Source organism: Capra hircus, chromosome 22, assembly GCF_001704415.2.
Source record: "Capra hircus breed San Clemente chromosome 22, ASM170441v1, whole genome shotgun sequence".
Classification (NCBI taxonomy): Eukaryota; Metazoa; Chordata; class Mammalia; order Artiodactyla; family Bovidae; genus Capra; species Capra hircus.
In genome coordinates, this window is record NC_030829.1 from 10,971,133 (window position 1) to 10,990,347 (window position 19,215).

Below are 19,215 nucleotides of genomic sequence, written 5' to 3' on the forward strand. Positions count from 1 at the left end.
GCTGGAGAAAGGATTTTGAAAAGAAAAGTATATTCTCCAGAAAAAGCTGAGGTGAAGCTCAGGGTGAGGAAGGAGCCAGCGTGGAGATCTAGTCCATGAGACTGAGGAGGCTGCTGGGTGTCCAGAGCACAAAGTCAGAGGAAACGGTCATCTCTTGAAAGAAGGGATTTAACCAGACCCAAAATCACTGCAGATGGTGACTGCAGCCATGAAATTAAAAGACGCTACTCCTTGGAAGAAAAGTTATGACCAACCTACATAGCATATTGAAAAGCAGAGACATTACTTTGTCAAGGCTATGGTTTTTCCAGTGGTCATGTATGGATGTGAGAGTTGGACTGTGAAGAAAGCTGAGTGCCGAAGAATTGATGCTTTTGAACTGTGGTGTTGGAGAAGACTCTTGAGAGTCCCTCGGACTGCAAGGAGATCCAACCAGTCCATTCTAAAGGAGATCGGCCCTGGGTGTTCTTTGGAAGGAATGATGCTAAAGCTGAAACTCCAGTACTTTGGCCACTTCATGCGAAGAGTTGACTCATTAGAAAAGACTCTGATGCTGGGAGGGATTGGGGGCAGGAGGAAAAGGGGACGACAGAGGATGAGATGGCTGGATGGCATCACTGACTCTTGATGGACATGAGTTTGAGTGAACTCCGGCAGATGGTGATGGACAGGGAGGCCTGGCATGCTGCGATTCATGAGGTTGCAAAGAGTCGGATACGACTGAGTGACTGAACTGAACTGAACTGAACCAGAGAGGAGTCAGAGATGATGGCTTCTTAGCTCTGTTTCCATTTTCCAGAAAGGCTGCTTCCAGGTTAAAAAAAAAATTGACAAGTCTTTCCCAAGCAGAGTTGAGGCTGGAGGGAGTGGAGAGGTTGCTTCTGAGCTGGATTGAGATTGCCTGGTTTAGGCACCAGAGCTTGTGTTTGCCCAGAGGATTAGGGAAACACGTAGAAGCAGGCAGAAGAGAGGCTGAAAATTTGGTAGTTTGGCCTACTGGCTTCAGGGAGAACATGCACTCCTTCCACTTTGAACAGGAGAAATAGTTTATACTTGCTCCTGGGAGCTATGCCATCAGCTAGCATTCTAAGGCTTCAGTATGCCCATGTTTCTGCCCCAGAGAGATGTGTCTCAGTTCCTTGAGAAACAAAATTGTCCCTTGCCTAGGGAGACCCAAGTGCAGGATCTCTGAGTTTCCACTTAAGTCTCCAAGATGCATGATGTGAGTCTCTTGATTTGCTGCTGTCTTCATATTTTACCTATAAGACAACTTCATTCCCAGCCTGGGGAGGGTCTTGCCTAAGCCAAGGCTTTACCAGTGCTTGGACTGCATGGCCCACTTTTGTTCACACCATTCCCCAAAGTAGGGGAGGCTATAGGTTGAGTATTCCATTAATCTCTTGCTGTATAACAAACTATCCCAAAACATAGTGGCCTAAGATAACAGCAGTCATTCACTTTATTCATGAATTTAAAATTTGTCAGGGTTTGGGCAGGGCAGCTCACTTCTGTTCCATGTCATGTCAGCTGGGGCAGCTCGGTTGGGCTGGGGCACCCACTTCAATGCTGGCTGACTCCTGTGGCCTTGAGTTGATACTGCTGGTCAATTTCTGTCCATGTGGGCCTCTCCATGGGAAGCTTGGGCTTTCTTGCAAAGTAGTAGCTACATTGTTAGAGCAAATACCCCAAGAGAACTCAGCGGAAGCTCGAGTACTTGTGGTGACTAGGCCTGGAAATTGCAAAGCACCGCTTTCTCTGCAGCCACAAATCCACCTAGATTCAAGGGGTGGAGAGTTAACCCACCTCTGTATGGAAGGAGGTCAGGGTCACACTGTATAGAGTGCAACAGGAGACATTGTGCATTGATTTTTAGAATGTATAGTTGTCTACACACAAACACACACACACGGTCTTCAACCCTGTCTCTGTGGTCTTCTTACTGCACCATCAACTCAGTAAACTTCATGGCGCTTGCTCTTACAAAGTGTCATTGTCACTCACATTTGCTGCTGTAGACAGTGATGCACAGTGATGTCTAAAACAAGAACAACGTAGTAGCCACAAGCTCCCTGATGCTGTTATTTTTTTCATTTTGTAAATATGCAGGTTAAGTCCTGGATTAACTTCTAAGCTTGAGCTTATCTTCTCACTAGAGTTTGTGCTTAATTTTAGCTGATCAGTGTAAACACTCACCTAATGTGTGTGTGTATGTGTGTGTGTGAGTGTGCATATGGCAGACTCAGTGCTTACCTTTGTTGGATGGAAGTTCAACGGCACTGGAGGACTTAACAGCCAGAGAAGTTAGTTTGCAGGACAGGAAATAGAGAGTAGAGGACGAGGGAAAGTCCGACCAAAGCAACAAGTTCCTAACGGGGTGGCTCTGCCCTTGCTTGTAGCTGAGGGACAGTGCTTTGCTGGGAAGCTACAGGTCTGTGTTGGTGAGCAGGTTGTTTGCATTGGCTCACATTCCAGGGGTTACCCCATCTCTCAGAGCATGTGGGGTCCTCCACTGTTGGCTGGGCAGATTCTACACAGCAGGCTCTGACGACACGCATGGGGGTGAAGAAGACCAATACAATCCCCCATCCTCATGGAGCATCATTTCAGCAGGGGAGAGAAACAGGAAGCACCTAATGATAAAATAAATTAGTTACAGTCAAGATGAGCAGTCAAAGGAAAAGTGCATGAACCACCAGAACTTGTGACAGAGCCCCAGCTCTCTGAGGACTCAGGGATGTGGTTTTGGTTTGCTGACTGAAGGGTGAGGACACATACCAGATGAACCTGGTGGAGGTCTTTGGGATCAGCCTGTGAGGAGGCCCTGAGCTGTGAAGGTATAAAGGCAGACTGAGGGTGGTTGGCATGAGAGAGCCAGGGTGAGGGAGCTGAGGAGGGCAGGGACTGGATCTTGCCAGATTGTGTGCCACGGGTGGCTGTAGGTCACTTCCACTTTGTCAGTTTTCATGTGCTACCCATCCCACTCTACCTCCAAAGGCGGAAAGTCAGACCATCTCTTGCCTGTAAAATGGGAGAAATACTTGCAAAGAGTAGCCTGTGACCAGGGGCAGAGCTGGGTTTAGTGGAGTCTAAAGGTTATTAGGATTTGGGAGGAGAGTTTCTTCTGGGGAAAATCCAGTAACATTATGAATAGAAAGTAAGATGCAAGACTGCAGTGGGAGCATGTCAGTGAGGGCCCTTCAGCCCAGAGTTTCATTATCTTGGTGGTGAAGCCACTTTTTGTGTTTCTCCTCATTTCTAACCTCAGAAAGCCTTCTACTTGCACCTGAGATATTCGTGTAGACCTCACATCCACTTTTCGTTTTCTCCTTAATTGAGATGGCCAATAAAGCACAAATGCCTTCTCTCAAAATCTTGGAAATTTGGCTCTCTTCTTGCCCCCAGTATTGTCCAAAAGAATGTGGGAATGTCCTCTTTCTGCCCGAGACTTTCATGAGTTTTTTTTTTTTTCCCCACACTCAAGGCAGGGAATGTTGGCTGGGACACATTATTCTCTTGGAAATGTGACATAGAAATATGAATTTCCATAAGCAAAATTACTCTGTCTGGTTGGGTCTAGACTGTTCTTTGGCCGGCACATTTGCTGGAGTCCACATGGATGCTCTGAGAAGCTGCCTGGACTTGTCCTTGGGGAGGGAAACAGGTCACCTGGAACTGTTCTCTGTGTGTGTTGGAGGAGCATCCACACATAGGAGGAGTGATGATGGGGAAGTTGAGTAGTGAATGTAGATGACAACTGAAAAACAACCACAGCCTTTTCTCTCCAGAATCCTACTGAAGCGGCTAGAGCAATGAACAATAATGAAGAGTCTCTGTCAGCATGGACGCAGGCAGCCTGAAACATCAGAGTTTCTGAGAGCAGATGGAGGGAGGGATGGACAAGCCCACTGGGTCCCACAGAAAGAAGAAAACTCTTAACTCCTCCCCAGAGCCACTCCTGATTCCTGGCCACTCTCCACAGAGAAGCCCAGTTCAGGCACACACTGCAAGCCCTCTGGAAAGATGTCCAGTTTTGCACAGTGAGCACTGAGTCCCAGAACTAGGTGGGGTTTGGCCCTCAAGGCCCAGCCCTGTTAGAGAAAGGACACTCTGTCCGGATAACTACCAGCTGCCCCACCGAGACAGGAAATGGCACCCCACTCCAGTATTCTTGCCTGGAGAATCCTGTGGACAGAGGAGCCTGGTGGGCTGCTGTCCATGGGGTCACACAGAGTCAGACACGACTGAAGCGATTTAGCTTAGCTGCCCCACCGAGACAGGATCCCTTCAGCCTGTTGTGGTGCCCTCAGCCCCAGCATCTAATAATTGCCTTTGACTTTCCTGTTTGGAATTAAAATTATAACATAGTCTCCTCACTCTGGCAGAACCCATCTCAAATACAGATTATCTGCCTCCCCAGGAGAGCAGAGGGACAGGTCCGGACTGTAATCTAAGAGTTCTTTGTCTTGACTGCGTTATTATTCACTCCTATCTGAGAGCATTTGAAGATCTCAAAGATGGGAAGAACACCTGTTGGGTACCTTTCTTGAAAAAACTACTTGAAGTAGCACTTTGAATCGCCTGAGAAATGAATCAGATGAGGGGTGCGCTCTGTGGTCAAGGGCACCCCCGACTTGGATTTCCGGGTTAAGTGCTGAGGACTCCTTATTGTGGAGACAGCTGGCTCCCCGGAGGCGGGGGGGCTTGTGGGAACTGTAGTAGGGGCGGGGCGGGGGCGCAGCCATTCCCGCGAGACCACTGGCACATTAACACGAGACCGGAGAGCGTGACGGTTAGAGGTCGCTCTCCGCCAACGGTCTGTAGTACTTTGGTCCTGTAGGTGGAGAGCGCAGTAAGAGGTGGCCCTCAGCCTCCTGGGCCTCCAGCCCTCTGGACTCAGGCAGCAGGTGAGCTGGACCCCGGGGACAGGCTGAGGGCTGTGTCCTGCGGGCTACAGAGCCATTGCCGTGGCCACCCATTGGCCTTGGTCCAGGCCTGGAGGAGGCGGTGAGCCTCTCCCACCCCCACCTCGCAGTCTAACGGTGGCGGGCGTCCTCATGGGTCAAGGTCTGAGGACCCTGAGGGCTGCCAGGTGGGGTCTGGGGAACCATCTGTGAGGGCGTCTTGGGCTGAGATCCACCTCCTCAGCTGGGCTGGGTACTGGCAGGTCGACCTGGGCTGGGGGCTGGACCAGTGCTCCGGGCAGGGGGACAAGCCTGCTCGGGGACCCCTCCTCATAGTCAGGCCTGGCCCTTGGAGGTTAGACTTGGAAGTTGAGCCTTCGGACCTTGACAGAGAATAACATTGATTCCGGTGGGGGTTAATGAGAACATGGTGAGCTGACCTCAGGAAGAAGTTTGTGACAGCTAACCCCACCCCTCCTTCACCTGTCCTCTAAAACAGCTTTGCTGAGAACTTTTGGGGAGTTCAAGAGCTTTTAAGGCGGGAGCCACCTGTCTTCTTGCTTGGCTCTGTATTAAGCCTTTCTGTGCTCCAAACTCCAATGTTTCGGTATTATTTGGGCTCAGTGCCAGTGCCCAAGTCTGGGCACACAGACGTGTGTTGGGTTACAGGCTCACAGGAAGAATTCCCGCTGATTTGGGAGGAAGTGATTGGTTGTTATTTACTCATTTGCCACTAACTCCTGTTCCCACCCTTCCTCTCCTGTCTCCCTCACAGACTGTGTTTGAAAGGAATTGCCGATCCGAGGACTGTGCTGCCGACCTGCAGCTGCAGGGTCACCTGTTACTCTCCAGGTGAGCTGTGCCCCCTTCTCTACCTTGTTCTAAGAAGTTCTGGCTCCAGGCTCAAAGTCTATATGTGCAAATTTCCCCACTGAAGAGGGTAAATACAGTTTGTGGGTTTAAAATGAATAGTTGTAGTATAAGAAAATTATATTATACTGTAATTTTAACAACAGGTATTATTTTTTTGGGGGGGGGGATGGTTTGGGTTTGGTTTTGTTTACAGTCTCACACGTCTCACAATTGGAATTTTATATGTCTAATTTTCCTGAGTATTTTTGATGTGTGTATGTTGGGAGATATATTTTAGGTTTACTCATTGTATTAAGTTGAACCATATGAAATGGCCAATATTTAACTGTTTGAGACAACTCATATGATCCAGTTTATTACTATATAAAGGTTCTTTTTATTTTTCTCACTTAAAGCATCTGCTTTAACAATAAGTAAGGGTTCTGTGACAGGAGGGGGTGGAGGAGAGGTGCAGCTGTCCTGATGAGGGGACAGATGGCCTCTCTCCTGGAGCAGGGCTTCCTTCCACAGGACGTGAGCCCTCTGCTAAAGGTGAACCTTCTGTAAAGGCCTTCCTGTTTTTTCTCTGTCAGCCTTTTATTTCGGTCATCTTTTAGGATGAAGACGCTGGTCCTGAGTCGTTTAGCCACATCAGAGAATGGTTTCCTTTTGAGACAATTCGTTCTGAGAAAGTTTTAACTTCCATACTAATTATTACCATTTCTCAACAATAGTCATTGGTGTTGATAGGTATCCTCTGAAATCCATACTGTATGCCTCAACTGTGAGAGTTAAGTTTGGGGGGAGTGAAAGAAATATCCAATCATGAACCAGTAACTGCACTAGACACTTTTACTTCTGTTGACAAATAATCTACTATTCATCAAAGGAAAGTAATACTAAGATAATTCTTCATTTGTTTGCATTTATCAGGGGAAGGTGATGTAAACCACCTCCCCAAACACACACACACACGCACACATTTTCATACTCCTCCAAATCTCTTAAATATTAATTGACATTACTTTTACTTAGAACTTAGTGTAGTACATTAAAGTAGTACATGTTTTTCCAAGCTTAGAAAGTTATTTCAATCTGATAAGTGGATATTGGAATTTTTTTTCAGTGAATTGCACAAAGTGAAAGGTCTGTCTTTATTTTTTTTAATATAAATTTATTTATTTTAATTGGAGGCTAATTACTTTACAGTATTGTATTGGTTTTGCCATACATCAACATGAATCCACCACAGGTGTACACGTGTTCCCCATCCTGAACCCCTCTCCACCCTCCCTCCCCGTACCATCCCTCTGGATCATCCCAGTGCACCAGCCTTGAGCATCCTGTATCAGGCATCGAACCTGGACTGGCAATGCGTTTCATATATGATATTATACATGTTTCAATGCCATTCTCCCAAATCATCCCACCCTCTCCCTCTCCCACAGAGTCCGAAAGACTGTTCTATACATCTGTGTCTCTCTTGCTGTCTCGCATACAGGGTTATCATTACCATCTTTCTAAATTCCATATATATGCGTTAGTATACTGTATTGGTGTTTTTCTTCTGGCTTACTTCACTCTGTATAATAGGCTCCAGTTTCATCTACCTCATTAGAACGGATTCAAATGTATTCTTTTGAATGGCTGTGTAATACTCCATTGTGTATATGTACCACAGCTTTCTTATCCATTTGTCTGCTGATGGACATCTAGGTTGCTCCCATGTCCTGGATATTATAAACAGTGCTGTGATGAACATTGGGATACACGTGTCTCTTTCAATTCTGGTTTCCTCGGTGTGATGCCCAGCAGTGGGATTGCTGGTCATAAGGCAGTTCTATTTCCAGTTTTTTAAGGACTCTCCACACTGTTCTCCATAGTGGCTGTACCAGTTTGCATTCCCACCAACAGTGTAAGAGGCTTCCCTTTTCTCCACACCCTCTCCAGCATTTATTGCTTGTAGACTTTTGGATCGCAGCCATTCTGACTGGCATGAAATTATTGTGGTTTTGATTTGCATTTCTCTGATAAGGAGTGATGTTGAGCATTTTTTCATGTGTGTGTTAGCCATCTGTATGTCTTTGGAGAAATGTCTGTTTAGTTCTTTGGCCCATTTTTTGATTGGGTTGTTTATTTTTCTGGAATTGAGCTGCAGAAGTTGCTTGTATATTTTTGAGATTAGTTGTTTGTCAGTTGCTTCATTTGCTATTATTTTCTCCCATTACGAAGGCTGTCTTTTCGCCTTGCTTATAGTTTCCTTTATTGTGCAGAAGCTTTTAATTTTAATTAGGTCTCATTTGTTTATTTTTGCTTTTATTTCCAATATTCTTGGAGGTGGGTCATAGAGGATCCTGCTGTGATTTATATCGGAGAGTGTTTTGCCTATGTTCTCCTCTAGGAGTTTTATAGTTTCTGGTCTTATGTTTAGATCTTTAATCCATTTTGAGTTTATTTTTGTGTATGGTGTTAGAAAGTGTTCTAGTTTCATTCTTTAACAAGTGGTTGACCAGTTTTCCCATCACCACTTGTTAAAGAGATTGTATATTTTTGCCTCTTTTGTCAAAGATAAGTTGTCCATAGGTGCATGGATTTATCTCTGGGCTTTCTATTTTGTTCCATTGATCTATATTTCTGTCTTTGTGCCAGTAGCATACTGTCTTGATGACTGTGGCTTTGTTTAACATTAGTAAGAAGGATCTTCTGGAACCTATGAGAGAAACCAATTCTAAGGAAGGTTCATAAGTTATCAGATCACAACTTTTAGTTTTAGAAAAGTCTTCCAGAAAGTATTTTAGGGGAAAAGGAACATGAAACAAAAATATATGGATTTTTTTTATCTTGAGACAGTTTATATATAGTGGACATTTATTTTAGATCACTGAAAACTTCATGGGGTGGGAAAATATTCACTTGCTCTCAGTTTAATACTAGAAAAGTTCTGATGTTCTTGCTCTCTGTCAGTGCATGGTCAAATCCATCTCTGTTACATTGTGCTCTTCATATGTTAAGAAGTAAAACACAAGGCTTGTGGTCATTATCCTTAAAGTTGGCTCTGTTGCCTGACCCTGACCTCCCAGTATTGGTCAGAGTTGGATCTGCTCTCTGGGCCCAGTTACCAATAATACTAGAACAACTGGTGTGGTTGGCCAGGACCCAAAATCCTATATGTATCAGCTAGATGGAACCACAGAAAAGTACTGTGTAACAAACCATTCAAAACTCAGTGGCTTAAAATCATTTTTTTTTTCTCCTGGATCTGTAGGTCGACTGAGGGTTGGCTGGTCCTGGCTTGATTTAGCTGGATCCTGGTTGACTTGCTTATGAATTTGGGGTTCAACAGAAGGGAGGGGGATCTCCGCTAAGCTCAAGTAACTCAGTTCAGCTCTACTTCATGTGTCTTTCACCATCCTGCTGGAACCAATGGCCTCAGTTCAGTTCAGTCACTAAGTCGTGTCCGACTCTTTCCAACCCCATGAATTGCAGCATGCCAGGCCTCCCTGTCCATCACCATCTCACGCAGTTCACTCAGACTCACGTCCATCGAGTCCATGATGCCATCCAGCCATCTCATCCTGGGTCGTCCCCTTCTCCTCCTGCTCCCAATCCCTCCCAGCATCAGAGTCTTTTCCAATGAGTCAGCTCTTCGCATGAGGTGGCCAAAGTACTGGAGCTTCAGCTTTAGCATCATTCCTTCCAAAGAAATCCCAGGACTGATCTCCTTCAGAATGGACTGGTTGGATCTCCTTGCAGTCCAAGGGACCCTCAAGAGTCTTCTCCAACACCACAGTTCAAACGCATCAATTCTTCGGCACTCAGCCTTCTTCACAGTCCAACTCTCACATCCATACATGACCACAGGAAAAACCATAGCCTTGACTAGACGGACCTTAGTCGGCAAAGTAATGTCTCTGGTTTCGAATATGCTATCTAGGTTGGTCATAACTTTTCTTCCAAGGAGTAAGCGTCTTTTAATTTCATGGCTGCAGTCACCATCTGCCGTGATTTTGGAGCCTGAAAAAATAAAGTCTGACGCTGTTTCCACTGTTTCCCCATCTATTTCCCATGAAGTGATGGGACCAGATGCCATGATCTTCGTTTTCTGAATGTTGAGCTTTAGGCCAACTTTTTCACTCTCCACTTTCACTTTCATCAAGAGGCTTTTTAGTTCCTCTTCACTTTGCCATAAGGGTGGTGTCATCTGCATATCTGAGGTTATTGAGATTTCTCCTGGCAATCTTGATTCCAGCTTGTGTTTCTTCCAGCCCAGCATTTCTCATGATGTACTCTTTGCATATAAGTTAAATAAGCAGGGTGACAATATACAGCCTTGATGTACTCCTTTTCCTATTTGGAACCAGTCTGTTGTTCCATGTCCAGTTCTAACTGTTGCTTCCTGACCTGCATACAGATTTCTCAAGAGGCAGGTTAGGTGGTCTGGTATAGACTCAGTATATTCTTCTCATGGCATGGCACCAGTATAAAAGGGCAAGCAGAAACATGTAATAACTCTCAAGGCATAGGCTTACAACTGGTGTATTCTTAACTTCAACCTTGTTCTAATGGTCATTGCAAGTCATGTGCCCAAACTCAAAATCAAGGGACTAGAAGTTATGCTTTGCCTTTTCAGTAAGAAGAACTACAGTCACATAGCAAAGGAGACAAATTTAGAGAGGGGTGAACAATTGGAACCATAATGCAATCTATTCTGCTACATAAAGAGCAGGATCGCCCTGTTTGTTACTCTTCTGGTACCTTATAGTTTTGGGGACTATTTCAGCCTTTCTTGTAGTTCCATCTTCCTACAACTCATACACAATACGTAAAGATCGGTGGAGGAGATTTTTCAAATCTCCGAAGCAATATCTTTGGACCAAATCACTGAGCCTCTCCCTCGGATGAGTTATTTCCCAAAAGGCCCCTTGGTCTCTCAAAATAGCCTTTTGGCTGGATCCCCCATTAAACAAACCTTCATTATACTCTTGGGCCCATAGTTGCCCCCAAGGGAGCCATCAGAGAAACATTAACTGATAATTGGATAAGTAGAGATACAAAACCACGCCCAGGGTTTCAGTTACTTTGAATTTCACCAGATCTTTGTGCAGAGCCAGGCACAGAGAGAGAGAAGGTACAGTCAGTAAACTGCGTATGGAAGCCAAGGTCTGAATTTGGTTGACAAAGACTCAGTGGCTTGAACTAGAAGTCAGCTGATTTGGTTACTGTTATTGATTTGTTATTGCCTGGGATGGGGTGTACATTCCTTCATTGTTCAAATCAGGGAAGAAATTTGGGCCCTGCTCTCCCAAGTGCCCAGTGTGGGTGGGAGAGGACAGCTGGGTGCTGTCAGTGCCTGGTTAGTGCCAGGAGAGGGATAGATGGGTCATCATGGGGCCCTGGAGTAGCTTCCAAGAGAAGGAATCAAGGGGACTGCCTCCAGGCGTTCTGAGCAGAGGGAAACGATGAGCAGAGGCACAGAGGCTGGAAGGGAGACTTGCCATGCAGATCTGCAGGCATCTGGGGTGAAGGAGGTGGTCAGGAGATATTTTTGGCATGAGCTCCTCTGCTGTAAACATCTTTGCCACAAGCGTTTTTGCTGCAAATGTTTTCAACATGTAACTAATTGATTATAAGGCAATTCTCCTGTAAAGAGAAAAAATAAAAGAGCATCATTAAATAGGACATAGTGGAACATTGAAAATGAATAATGAAAATTAAAAGACTTGCAAAACACAGAATATTTGAATACATTTAAAATGTGATTCATTTTCCTGTTGAGCATTGCACTTTTTCTTTTCTGTTAAGATTTCTTTCTCCATTTAGAGAGGCTCCAGTTTCTAAATACTCAGATGCACATTTGTAACTGAGCTTTGCATTGTGTTGTGAAAGCCTCTACACTGTTGTGTGTTCCTGGCATCTTGTCACGTGTTCACTGATAGACGTTCCAAAGTTCTATGGGAAACATGGGTTCAACTCTGTACCTTCCAATCATCGAAGGATTTGCAAACTGATACGTTTTCATTTTCTAGGATAATAGGCAATCCAGCTTTACCTTTTCTTGTTTCATACTTCCAGTAAGTTTTATCACCAGGTTTCCTATCAAGTCAACTTATATAGTTGTTATCATCTACCACATTAAGACTGCCTGTATCCTTGTCACTTTATAGAGCAGTATAAATGCTAAGATTTATGTGAGGTAAATCAACCAATTCTTTTATCTTTTATGGAAAAGTTGCCTTGTGACAAGTTAGTTATCTGGCAGAAAAATATTTGCCGCAGAAATGCTTGTGATAAAGGTGTTTGTGGCCAAAATACTGAACACTGGTCAGGAGGACACAGGAACATGTAAGATAGAGAAAGAGAGAGAAGCACCAGATTGTGACACACCTATAAGTTTAGATTTCGTCCTGCAGCCAGTGGGGGTATAGCAGAATAATAGCATTTAACCTAATAGGAATGCAGGTGGGCACACCAAAGGGGTGGGGAGAGAGGGATAGGGGGAGAGAAAGGGACAAGGACAAGGGGACTGAGGGCCTGTGGGTCATTGGGTTCTCTGCTCCACTGAGAGAAAGTGTGTCCAGCTTGACTTTTGAGTCAGCTACTCTCCCATGTGAAGAGCCGACTCATTGGAAAAGACTGATGCTGGGGAAGATTGAAGGCAGAAAGAGAAGGGGGCAGCCAAGGATGAGATGGTTAGATAGCATCACCAACTCAGTGGACCTGAATTTGAGCAAACTCCAGGAGATAGTGAAGCACGGAGGAGCCTGGCATGCTGTAGTTCAGAGTCACAAAGAGTCAGACACAACTTAGTGACTGAACAACAACAACTCTACCATCATCTCAGTCATCCTGGCTCAGGTCCCTGGACATCACCTTGGTCTCAGTGCAGGAGCACCTAGACAAGGTTAGGCTTATGAGAGATATTTATCTCCATCTTGGTGCCTCCCCAAGGGTTTCCAGGGGCCAGTTTCAACAAAAATTTTTGCCTTTTGTCCTGTCTTTAGAGCCTAGCTCTCCTGTTAGCTGTGAGCCACTGTATTATAAGGTTGAAGCCAAGGGATAACAGAGAAAAGTTCCTCCGATGACTGGGTAGACAGCACAGTGCAAGGTGTTGTGGGAAGCAGCCCAAAACCCATAGATTGAGGAGTCTTTGTTGTGAAAAAAGAGAGAAAGACATCTGGGAGTGATTGGGTCACCCCGAGTGGTCAGGGATCAAGCCAGGAAATGCTATCTGTAACCGGGACTCATGGATGTTTTTATTTTTCTCTCCAGAGAGCATGGATTCTGGCAGGCCTGTTGTCTCTTAAAACAATCAACTCTTCAATTAAGTCTACAATCTTTAATGGTCTTGAGCCTTGTTCTAAAACATGCCATTTCCAAAACGTCCAGGCATAAGGAGGAAGCTGTTTAGTTTCTTTAAATAGGACTGAAAATTCCATTTGTAAAATGATGCAACTATGTTTCATTTCTTTTGTCTGAATAGTTATAGTACCTAAGAGAATATCACACGTGATTAAGAGAAGGAAAAGAGAAATATCCACTATGGCAGCTAAGTTAAAAGAATTTTTTTTTAATGTATCTCATATGAGACCAGTGGAAATGTCAGTGCCTTCCGGCTAGGCAACTCCTATAATGAAAGAACTCTCAAGGGAAGTAAAAAGGCACAATGAGAATATTTATGAAGTTGGAAGAACCATCTAGTGATCACATATAATGGTCCTATGACTGACTGTAGCCTTAGTAATGCAGTTATCTTGGTGGAGATGGGGGACCAAGTGCATTTCCCTAAACCCTTGGCGGGGAGGTTTTCATGGGTATCTCAGGTTTTCATGGGCATTTTCATGTCTACGGAAAATCAGTCTTCAAGAAGAGGATCAATATACCCAGGATCACGGTGAAGGATGGGGTGGCCATTTAGAGTTTGAAGTAAATTGTTTACCTTTTTAAAAATGGCAAAAAGACCAGAATCATCAACTGCATAGCATAGCGTAGAGGAGAAAGCAGTGGCACCCCACTCCAGTACTCTTGCCTGGAAAATCCCATGGATGGAGGAGCCTGGTGGGCTGCAGTCCAGGGGGTCGCTAAGAGTTGGACACGACTGAGTGACTTCACTTTCACTTCTCACTTTCATGCATTGGAGAAGGAGGTGGCAACCCATTCCAGTGTTCTTGCCTGGAGAATCCCAGGGACGGGGGAGCCTGGTGAGCTGCCGTCTGTGGGATCGCACAGAGTCGGACACAACTGAAGCGACGCAGCAGCAGCAGCAGCAGCAGCAGCATTGTCTTCTTATATGAAGGGGAAGACACTCCTGTTTATTGGGTTTCTACCATGCACTAGCTTCCCTATATTGTTCTCTGCAGTATCTTACCAGCTGCACAACCTTGGGAAAGTTGTGTCACACCTCTGCCTCTGTTTTCTCATCTGTAAAATGGGAGTATAATAGCACCATCTTGCAAAGTTGTTTTGAGTAGTTAGTGAGTTAAAACATATTTAATTGCTTCTGAAAGCTTGGCATTATAGCAGACACTCAGTCAATGAGAGCTATCATTATTATTTCATTTAATCTGGTCAGTGACATTGAGAAGTAAATATTATTACACTTTTTTTTGGTGGGGAGGATGCAGAGGCTTGAGGAGGCAAGTTACTAATTCAAGGGCTCACAGTGGTCAGGGTAGAGGTGATCAAAGCTGGAAATGTCCAATTCTGCATCTTGCTCTCTTCCTGTGCACTGGCCTCAGTTGCTGTTGGGTGTCATAATCAGCTGATTCTAGACAAGAAGGACCAAGGCTGGGGAGCTGGGAATAAAGCTTCCTTTGTGTAGAAAGCCCCAATTGAGAAAGGAGGTGGATGGGTGAAAAAAAATGTATCCTCAAAGATCCCTCGTATCCATCCAGTCATGCTCCCCCTGTGATGTCTGACATGTGAGGTGCTGTTCAAAAGCTTTTCTCCCCAGAGACTGCAGACACCAGTTCTCCTGGGTCCAAATGATGGTTTAAGTATCAAGTCAGGATATTCTTAATGTGTGTAGGCTGGATTTTTCTCTCATTATTGTTACTGCTTTGTAAAGGAAGATGAATAGGACTGATCAGAATCCTGGAAAACTTTTGCCCTTGCCAGAATATTAGCCTTGTGATTCAATATTTTTTTCCCTTCACCGTCTGCCCGAGATGTGGGACCAAAAAAGTGCAGAAGAAGTGTGTTGATTGAGAGCAGCTGGCTTTTGTAGTGGCTGTTTCTGGAATCTCTGGAAACAGGAATGGTTTTTTTCAGTGGTATGTTCTTCAAAGAAAGGTGAAATGCTCCAATGAAAAGAACCTTTTGAATAAGAATCGAAGGATTCCTCACCTGCACTCTTCTCTTCTCCCTCCTCTGATAGGGGTTCTCTGAGGAGGCAGTAGGTGTCTCCCCCACATTTCAGGACCACATCAAGATGAATAGGCTTGTGGGTGGTCCTTCTGTTATAGTTACCAAGGCAAAGGGTGAGATATAACTAACTCCCTAGGAAGGGGACGAACAGAGTATGGCAAACAAAGAGACATTCACACACTGGAAGAGGTAGTAGAGGGTGCAGTACTTTTGCAGAATATGTCTACTCACCTGAAAGTGATAAACTGCTGATACATTTAGCTACATGGCAAATACCAATGGAGTACTTCTCATGGAGGTACAGGCTTGGTGGAAACGAATATAATCTACTGCATCATGGTGCTCTTGATCTAGAAGGGGAAACACACATGGAAACAGTAATTGTAACTCACTGTGGTTGTTATCATCATAGGAACATGAGGGAATTCCTTGGAGGCACAAGGAAAGAGGCCCTCCACCCTATCCGAGTTTGACTCCTCTCTCAAGCAGACCCTCAGGCAAGGATTTGGGTGTAAATAATTTGAGAAGTGCAGGGAACAAAAGTAGAGGAGTAAAGAAACTTAGAGGGAAGCCTACTATTAAGGGTGCACTATACAACAGTGAGTTGGACTGTGAAGAAAGCTGAGCGCCGAAGAATTGATGCTTTTGAACTGTGGTGTTGGAGAAGACTCTTGAGAGTCCCTTGGACTGCAAGGAGATCCAACCAGTCCATTCTGAAGGAGATCAGCCCTGGGATTTCTTTGGAAGGAATAATGCTAAAGCTGAAGCTCCGGTATTTTGGCCACCTCATGCGAAGAGCTGACTCATTGGAAAAGACTTTGATGCTGGGAGGGGTTGGGGGCAGGAGGAGAAGGGGACAACAGAGGATGAGATGGCTGGATGGCATCACTGACTTGATGGACATGAGTCTGAGTGAGCTCCGGGAGTTGGTGATGGGCAGGGAGGCCTGGCGTGCTGTGATTCATGGGGTCGCAAAGAGTCGGACACGACTTAGCGACTGAACTGAACTGATACACCAGTGTATCAGTTAGTTATTGCTGTGTAACTTCATGCCTTGGGGAAAAACACCATTTATTCAGCTTCAGATTCTGTGACTCAGCTGTTTGGGTCTTCTGGTCTCATGGGTTTCCATATGGACCTGTAGCCAACTTCAGGTTGGCTAGGTGTTGCTGTTGGGGGCAGGGAAGGGGTCCAAAAACTAGAACTCAGTGCACAAGATCTCATGAGGTCTGTCACAAAACTGGTCTGTTCTCACTTTTTGCCACATTCTGTTAGCTGAAGCAAAGTCACACACAGGGCCAGCCAGATTCAAGGGATGGGGAAATAAATTCTGCATCCTGATGGGAGGATCTGTGTGTCAGAAGACAAAGGATGTGAATAAAGAGGCTACCAGTTAGCCTATCATACCCAGGTGGCACAGGGGATATTGGATCTTCATCCTGCAGGGAAACACTGGGGAATGATGGGAAATGCACAGCTTAAAATGATTGCCTCTGAGGGGTAAAGGGGATGGGTTGTTTGTACATCAGCTATGGAGAGTCGTTGGTTGAAACCTACTCTAGGCTTGGGTGGGCCCTTCTAGCCAGCGACAGACAGCAGCCGTGTTCTCATCGAGAAAGGTTCAGACCCTGGCACCTGGAAATCAGCAGGAACATTCGAAAAAGTCTCACGGGGGTGATAGGGGCATAGACGATATCTATTCACCCACTTTCTCAAAGAATGTCAGTTGATGAATTCATTCTGGAAATTTCCAGTGAGAGTATCAAAAAACACGTTTTGACACGAAAGCTTCTCTCCACTGTCTTCCTGGGGATGCTTCCTTTCCATGTTTCCACTCCTGACTTTCTTTGTTACCGTGGTAACTTGATTTCTTGTTGTGTTTGTCCGCATCTCAGTTTCTGTTGTCCCTTCTCTCCCAAGCATCACTATGCTTTGCCCACCTACTGAAGGGAATTTGGCTGTAGGGAATACCTGTAAGTCAAGTACAGGGCTGGGAGCTTTGTCCCCCATTTTCCTGAGGACAGCAGAAACGGCAGGTGAGGGAAGTGTCTGCAGCACATGTTGTGCAGAGAGGATCTGACCTCTGCCCGGTCGTCATTCAGGAGGGACCTGGGTGGAGCTAGGCCACACAGCTGCGCAGTTTTGCAGCCCTGACTGCAGCCTGACTCGGGAGAGGCACAGACGGCTGGCAACTCCACTGTCCTACAACGTAACTCTGACAGGGTGGAAACAAGCCCAGCTCGCTGTTTATTTGTGGTTAGTGATTCTCATGGATAGAATAGTATTTCAGCAGCAGAATAAGAAGCTGGTGGGCAGGGATTTGAGTCACTTTTCTGGGGTTAGAAAGAAAGTTCAATGGAGCAGCAAGAGAAGAAGAAAAGCCCCGTGGGAGGTTCCTGAGGCCAAGTCCAGTGTTTTGAGGCCTCTGACTTTAAATGGCCCTGGTGGCCTGGGGAGCCCTTGCTCTCACAGTGCCATGCTGCAAACCAGGTGGGAAATACCTTCCTGTCTCCAGGAGGATCTGATTTGTATCTTCCTAAAGAGCGGACCAGCTTTGGTGTGAGGCCCTACCACACTTAAGCAGCAGCGATCCATTCCAATGAATATCGGGTTTCAGGGACAGCCCTCCCCCCGCTGAGCAGACACTGACTGAGATTTTCCATCTGGATGGTAAGAGGATGGGGAATCCATAGAGGAGCCTTGAAGACAGAGCTGAGGGGTAACCATGGCAACCATAGAAGAGGCTGGGACCAGGCTCATAGCTCCCTCTCTAGCCACCTGGGAAGGCTGGACCTGTCTCACGGGGGTACCTAATAAAATATTATTTTTTATTTTTTAGTTATTTTTATTTTTGCTAATATTTTCCTTGGCTTCCAAATAGGGCTAACTGTCAGAGGTTTTATGTATAAGCATCTTTCCAGCAGGGCCAAAATCATATGGCTGTCATTTTCCTTCTCACTGGACACTCAACCTAAGAAAAAGATTTATCAAAAGAATGTAGCAGCTAGATTCCTCACTTCTGTCAGATCAAGAGTGAACAGGGAGCCATGTGCTTTTTTTTTGCTAAGATTTTACAGCTTATTCTGTGTGACTGTGGTATTGGTCTCTTGCCACAAACACTAGACTCACCCATCCCGGGGCAGACTTAGTTACTGGAAGAAAAGCCAAATTCCGAAGATGCACAGTTGTTTTGTCTTCTGAAGTAAACCTACCCCTGCTCATATTTTTCTTGCACACGCCCTCTTATTAACATCTCTTCAACGTTCGTTGTGTCCGACTGAGTGACTGCGCATGCACACAAGTTTGTTCTGAGCCACCTGATACAACCTTAGGCGAATCAGAAAGTGACCCTGCTTCTCTTGGCAGAAGGAAGACAAAGGCCAGCTTTCTTCCTAAGAGTAACCTCTCTCCAGAGTCAAGGTGATACACAGGCTTGGGTAGATCATGAGCTGCGTGTACATTACAGGTAAAGACCTTCTAGATTTTATGAGTCTTTCTCCTTGACTCCATTCCAGGTTATCTTGACCTAAAAATGACAAGGCTGGGAAAAGGCTGTCACAAACCCCTTTAAGAGTGCAGGTGCCCTGTTCCCAGCTGCCATTAAGTGTTGGCTGCCAAGGGCTCACAGCTGCCCCTCCTCTGATCTGGAGAAGGACCCTTGCTTCACGGGGGTCACCTTGCCTGGGAGGTTACACCCACCCTGGGCAACCCTAGCCATTGACCGGCTGATTTAGGGTACAAAAAGCCAGCCTCTTGCCTCTAGTACTGGTGTTTCTAGGCTGTGTTTTGTGCTCCAAAGCCCCCCGTGAATAAGGGTCAAGGCTAGACTCTACCCAAGACCACCTGCTTCCAGTGACATCCCCCACAACAACCTGAATTCTTGCTGCCAGAGAACCCCACCTAAGATGCTGGAGAACTCACACCTCACAGTTTGTTCCTTCTTAGATCTGGCCAGGAAGTCTCAATCCTTTTCAGAACTGTGGGTTTCAAAAGGAAGCCAAATTCAATGTTTATCAGATATGAGCAGGGGAAAACAGTTGCTGCTGGACTTTTATCTGCCTTCTTGGAATTGGAGGGTTTCTGAATTTTTAAAAACCAA

At 45.5% G+C, this 19,215-nt stretch overlaps 1 protein-coding gene across 1 annotated transcript in view; it reads left to right on the plus strand.

Moving 5' to 3' along the window:
- ITGA9 (integrin subunit alpha 9) overlaps positions 1–19,215 on the plus strand; it is a 366,775-nt gene that overhangs the window by 190,376 nt on the left and 157,184 nt on the right. The window contains exon 17 of the mRNA XM_018067208.1: positions 5,677–5,753. Coding sequence (XP_017922697.1) covers positions 5,677–5,753 — 77 coding nt within the window. The remainder of the gene's footprint in view (positions 1–5,676; positions 5,754–19,215) is intronic.